At 37.2% G+C, this 6,758-nt stretch overlaps 1 protein-coding gene across 1 annotated transcript; it reads left to right on the forward strand.

The window, feature by feature from the left end:
• Positions 1–482: 482 nt before the first annotated feature.
• On the forward strand, positions 483–6,524 carry LOC105008348 (leucine-rich repeat-containing protein 3). The gene is made up of 2 exons (XM_020054681.2): positions 483–953; positions 3,623–6,524. Exon 2 carries the CDS (start codon positions 4,004–4,006, stop codon positions 4,802–4,804), a length of 801 nt encoding a protein of 266 aa, XP_019910240.2. The 5' UTR covers positions 483–953; positions 3,623–4,003; the 3' UTR covers positions 4,805–6,524.
• Positions 6,525–6,758: the final 234 nt, after the last annotated feature.

Here is a 6,758-nt window from a genome sequence, read left to right on the forward strand (position 1 = left end):
CAATGGTTATAGGGTAAGCAACACTCATTGTCACAAAGGATGTACTTTGATTGTGAGCAGGCACACATAGCCCTCTACCAACTCCCTTGGGTTAGGTCACCCAGAAAAGCTAACTGAGTTGGTCAGTCAAACAAACATGACCTTACATGCACATCTGACTGACTTCCTGGTTGGCCTTGTAGTGTTGTAAAAGCAGAACAGAATGGATGGAATATGCCTGGCAGGAAGACATGCTGCAATCTTCAACTCTCTGGTCAGATGCTACTGCACAGGGTGATAGGTACAACTGGATATCACGAAGTTGGGGAGGGGAGTTAAAAATGGGTGGATAGTTGATCCAGTTAACCAAATTCTCTCTAGGTTTGTTCAAGTATATTCGATCCAGATGCTTTTATTGTCGTGATTGGCTTATAGAATCGCCTGTTGTTTTTCTAGAGGTAAAACGTGAAGGCTTATCAAACTAACTGCTCTGCAATCGACACGCAGTCCGACTTCGTGCACATTCGATGTAACTCGGCTGATGTGCTTATGATGCGCGGATGCAACTGTCAGTAATTGTGGCTGATCTGTATGTAGGGTTTGCGCTATTATCTATTACAATGGTAAGCGATCCTCTAGACGACCTGTTTTTGAGATGACTTAACTTGCAAAGCCATGTACAGACCCCGAGGGAACTGAACTCTGTATATGCTTCATGCTGAAAGAAGACGTGTCGGACGTGGAGACGCGTTCTAAAGTTGTCAACAACTGGCTGAATTGTTTGTTTTTTACCGGACATGCATGTGTGAATTGTTTTTAAAAACCTGTGGATTTTAAATAAAGAATGGAGATGAGTCTCACGGTCTTTACGCACGCCTTATGGAGCAAATGGACCGCTGGATTACCACCTGGTGTATGCTCATTTTAATAACTAATGCTGAAGAACACTTGGCTAAAAACTGGCTACGATTCCAGTAAGTTTCATCTTTATGCAACCTACTGTAAATGTTTCCTGTTTGAAGGCGGTAAGCGTTTGAAAGGATAATATAAAATAGTTGTGGATTATCAGCATACGTTAATAATCAGATGTTCCACTGTTTTAATTCCGTTACAACGGATATGTGAATTCTGGGTGGGTTTTAAAAACAAACAACTTGTTTTCTAAGTCACTACTGCTCATTGAAATAGCATATGATTTTATAAAACTTCGCGGTGATAAATAATGTACTACAATACTAGGTAAATACGCATTTTCCATTATACAGTACACGGTTTTTTTTAACGTATGTTTACTGTTTTGATGGCATTTGAGAGTGGTGAATTAGCCTGGCTTCTTAACTTCCAAATCAAGTAGGGCTGTCTTGTTAAATTTAAAGACTGTCATTAAACCACATTTTCATTATAAGTGATATTGCAGATTATAAACCGGGTGCTGTGAATCATTAATTCTGATTGGCTTAAGCTGTGTAAGAACTATAGAAAAAAGCTGTGTAAGGGTTAGAGTATATTTGGGTAATCTGGGATTTTTTTTGCAATTTTGAATTATTTGATTTATTCCAATATCTGTCTAACACTTATTCCAATATCTATATCAGCACATTATACCTTTCTGAAATCCCTAAGAGGTTTTCTAACCACACCAGAGGAAATAATGTAGATATTATAGCCAGAGGAGACATGCCACAGCTATTAGTGTTCTTTGTACCAAACAAAAATAATCTGCCTGAATTTGATAATTTGGGACAGGTTACTTTGTAATCTGGGACACTTGTATTAGGCTTTTAAAAAAAGCCTAAATCTCTTTATGTATACCAAGATCAATATCACTAATTTAAAAAAATCATGATGAAAAGATGACAAGGACAGGAAGCTGAATAAAAATATAGTATTGATAGAAATTGCTTTAATTCATAAACAAAAAGTAATTTTTTCATAAAGATATCTAGTAAAATACTTTCTCCACATGGAATTAATTGATATACCATGTTAATACATTTAAATTCATTCTATTAAAATTGTATAACATTTCTTTTTTAATCTACTAATATTCAAGCAACAGAGATTTACTGATTATTCAGGTTATTCACTTAAATTATTTTCATGCAATTTCCAAGGAGCATCTTATTTAACATTAACCCTGTCCCATTCTGTGAGATCACCTCCATGATGTCATGTGATTTCAGTTATATGAAATCCATACCAAACCTATAGTAAAAGTCCTGTTGACTAAACACAGGAAATAAACACACTGGAGCTTAGGTGTCCCACATTACCCAATGTCCCAGATGTCCCGAATTCACCCTATATAAGATTTTATACAACAGGTTTGACAAAAAACTATTTTTCTGTTTGCGTTAGTAGGCTAACCCGTTTTAAAATAGGAATTAGGATGGTTTGTGATATATCCACTAAAAGGGCTGTATCTAGGCATTACTCATTGTATATTACATGAAAACAGAACTTAGCCTGGGTGTATTGGCCACATTACCACATCCCCTTTATGCCTAGTTATTTATTTATAAGTCTGCTAATTTGCGATTTCTATTAAGCATGCGCTTCCAGTTGAATAGGTAATTTGATGCATTGTATTGCTAGTCAAATAGCTAATTCAATGTATTATATAAAGTTTTTAGAAAATTTCTACTGTATTTTGACTAACTGACCCAATTAATGTATAATAAATGCTATGCCTCAGCTCTGGCTCCAGAATAATTTAATGTGTCCTTACAGGCCTACGTTCAGTTAAAGTAAATTAAAATACAGGGCTGGAGGCAATGCTCTCATAATGTCACTACAGGCTGTCCCACTGTGCCCTTGCGTGTTTTAGTGTGTCAAATCTTGTCGACACCTACCGCTGAGCACCAGCTGAAATGTGAACATGAGGAGCTTGTTAAATGATAATAATTTTTTGCTGCATTGTGTATACCCTTGAGACATAGCACAAAAATGTTTAATATCAATTTAATATCAAAATATCACAATGATAACCCCATCATCGAGGTCTTCCACCATATACAGTATTTTTTAAATGGATTTTACCTTAGTCACACTGCCAATACTCTCACAGTAGACCAAGATACACATGGGCAACATAGTCCACAAGAGGGTTTATAGTGTCTAAGTGAGGGTGGTATAATTCACTGGCAGACATGATTTATTCTATATTTGTAAAAGTAAGAACAGTTTTCCTGTATATGAAAATAGTACTTTAATTTTAATCAGAACATAATTTATATTGTTGCTTGCCCTTATTAAATTTTTTTATCATTACTAATTGGCACTACCCAGCAGATGCAAGATAATCTCATATTCATTTTAGAGTTTTAAATCCAGACAAAATAATTTGGCTCGCTACATGCCAAATGTGATAATGGAAGCACAGATCAGTATATTTTTATCACTGCATAGTGACATTTACTATGTGAAATAGATTGTTCCCTGTAATAATTTTATGTAAACGATCCAAATTGACTGTGCCCAATTTGCAAGCTAAACAAATTTCGGTCAAAAATAATATTCCAACAATACTTCAACCCAAACTCTAAAACCAAATTATGTCTCATGTCATTTTCTGTTTCACTGTTGCTAGTAAACTTTTCTGTTGTTTAACATGACTGTGACTATTCTATCTTTGTTCCTTCAGTTCTCAACATGGCAAGAGGATATCTGTAACACATTCAATCTACCTCCACCTTGCTGTTGCCCTGATCTTCCTCTAAGAAACCTCCCCTCGTAAATCATGACAACATAACTCTCCTTTCTTTCCCATACAAAGGCAGACTTGTGAACTATTTCTGGAATACACTCAGTCCACTTTATGTGCTCTACTGAAACCCTTTGCAAACAGGGAGCAGGGTATGGAATTGGGTCTCAGAACAGATGGATTAATTAGTTAAAACCTGAAATTAAAATACTCCACAGTCTTGGTTTTTGGTTTGCAAGCCATAACAATCGTGCCCAGTGATGCAAGCTAAAACCATGACCGCTCTTGCATGACAGGACCAGCAGGAGTGTACAGCTGAATATGTCCATCTGTATGGGGCCTTACTGGCCCATGAAACCCTTGCTCTCAGCTCTCTCTGCCCTCTTGTGGGGTGTACACTTTGGAATAGTGTTTGGAAGTGCACTGACATCTGCTTGTCCCAAGAGTTGCCACTGCATGGACAAGAATGACCTTGTTGTGGTCCAGTGCATGTCGCGCAACCTGGAGAAGATCCCTGCTGATCTGCCTCCTGACACTGTGGTGTTGCTACTGGCCTTTAACCGTATTACCAAAATTCCCAAAAAGGCCTTCAAGGATCTCAGCAGATTACAGGAACTGGATCTGTCCAACAATGCTATCGAAACCGTAGATGCCATGGCCTTCCAGGGGGTCTCTGATGCACTCCGGTTCCTGGACCTGTCCAACAACCACATAAGCAGTGTGCCCAAAGAGGCTTTCGCTAAACTTCAGGCCAAAATCAGCCTCTCCAACAATCCCTGGCACTGTGAGTGTAGCTTGCAGGAGGTCCTGAGGGAGCTACGACTGGACCCAGAGACAGTGAACGAGGTGAGCTGCCACACAGCTGTGGATGAGGAATATGCCGGCAAGCCAGTCATCCAGGTACTGGACTCGGGCATCAACTTCTGCAACTTCCACCATAAGACCACTGATGTGGCCATGTTTGTCACTATGTTCAGCTGGTTCACTATGGTGATAGCCTATGTAATCTACTATGTGCGACAGAACCAGGAGGATACCCGGAGGCACCTTGAGTATCTAAAGTCCCTGCCCAGTGGCTCGCAGAACAGCAAGGACTTTGACACAATCAGCACAGTTCTCTAGCAGCCTACTTCAGTACCCACGGATGCAGGAAAGTGCTACAGGAAACATTTTTAGGTGGCCTCTCCCACCTTGTGAAAACAAATGTTTTTTTAACCCCCACTTCACAGTGGAGAGAACACAATTAAGGTAATGTACTGTGGGTCTCTACAAAAAGCATAAGGAAATTGTTGCAGTAAAAATGTCTGTGTCAAATTCTTAACATTTTTGCAGAGTCAAGAGGAGATCTTTAGAACAAATACATAGCAGTGTCGCGAATACATAGCTCCTTTTAAATGTGAGCACAATCAGAATGTGCAGAAAATCTAAACAAAGGTTGTATGTTGTACTGGGTATAAACAGGGCTAAAGTGATGGCTAATTATAATTCACGTCGCCCGAGAGCCTGCATTTATGTAAGAGCACCTGCATAGGTTTAGAATAAAGGATAGTTAAGTTCAGAACATGTTCACTGTGGTACACAGATTGGTTCCTAACAATAACTCATTATACTCAACCATTATAGAATCCCTGTGTACTTTAACAGGTGGTACATGCCACATGGATATCTGAGTTTATACAACATATGGTTTCATCCTGGATTTATTGGAAGACTAGAATAGAAGTGGATTGACAAACCGTAACATGCCTACCACTTTAGCACAACTAAAATCAACATGAGCCATATTCATTTTTATATCTGACTTTCTTTAGCTAGTCAGATATATAGGAAGTCAGATAGGAACGTACTTCCAATAGACTCTCTAAAGTTTAGCAGAAGTGTAGGTTATAAAATATAATTTTCGGGCTAGGTGTTTTGTGCATGCCCAAGTGCCTATCCCTTATGACTTCTAGAGCTGAGCACTCTGCATTGGGCTGGACTAGAACAAGTTACTTTCCTGTCTTTATTCCATAAACAAGGTGATACTGTCTTTTAATGTAGTTTGTTGCGACTCAGGGGGCAAAGCTGGTAAAAAAATAAATAATGTGTTTTTGTCAGGTTATATAGCCATTATTAAATGTATTTTTATCAAACATTATCTATTTGTCTTTAATGTTATAATAGTTATTTGAACAGGTATGATACATACTGACATTATTTCCCTTGATGTCTTAATCATGACTTCAACAAAACATGTTTAATGAGATGCTTATTGTTATATCTCTGAACGTATGAATAAATTGTATATCCCCAATGATTATTAAATAATATTACTTTTAAATGCCTTATTACTTTTATTCAGCCGTCATACACCATTGGAGCACAAAATGCCCACTTGTTATACTCCAACTGTAAAACAATGTAAATGTAAACACTAACAACACTGGTCAAGTTCCTTCTATGAATATTAAAGTAATTAGATTTCTCAAAACCCATCCCTGTGCTTTTTACCAAACCACCATTTGTGATTGCTTTGTTATTCTTAAAATGAAGGAACGCAGCTTTAAAAGGTCACAATATAGCAATATAACAAGCAAACTAGACACAAACAGAACATTTTCATCTTATTTTAGTAGGATGTTTGTCTACATTTCATTATATATTATTCAAGTCAACAGCTTGGGTGGCAATTTACATGTATCTGTTCTTATCATTTGTATCACAAAAACACAAGATGTTGTGGTGTCATAATGTTCAGGGTTAAAGTGTAAGCTTTTCTGGATCTGGGCCCGATCTATGTAGTGATATTTTCATTTCCTATTTGCATGTTTTTTTTATTCAATTGAAAGGGCTATGGTAATTCCTTGTACATTTCCAGTGATTAATTTAAGTTGTTTCTATATGTCAATATAGAACTGTATATAAAACATTTCATTTGTGTAACAAAAATTCAACCAGCATTTGTTAATAAAAGTTGTTTTACAGAATTGGTTAAGTTTTCCAAATGTCCCTGATTGAGTTGACTACTATTAATTGTAAAAAGCATAGACCTACAAGATACAATTTGTACAATGTTAAGGACTAATAATCTTTACAC

The sequence above is a fragment of the Esox lucius genome, chromosome 16, assembly GCF_011004845.1.
Source record: "Esox lucius isolate fEsoLuc1 chromosome 16, fEsoLuc1.pri, whole genome shotgun sequence".
NCBI classification, from domain to species: domain Eukaryota; kingdom Metazoa; phylum Chordata; class Actinopteri; order Esociformes; family Esocidae; genus Esox; species Esox lucius.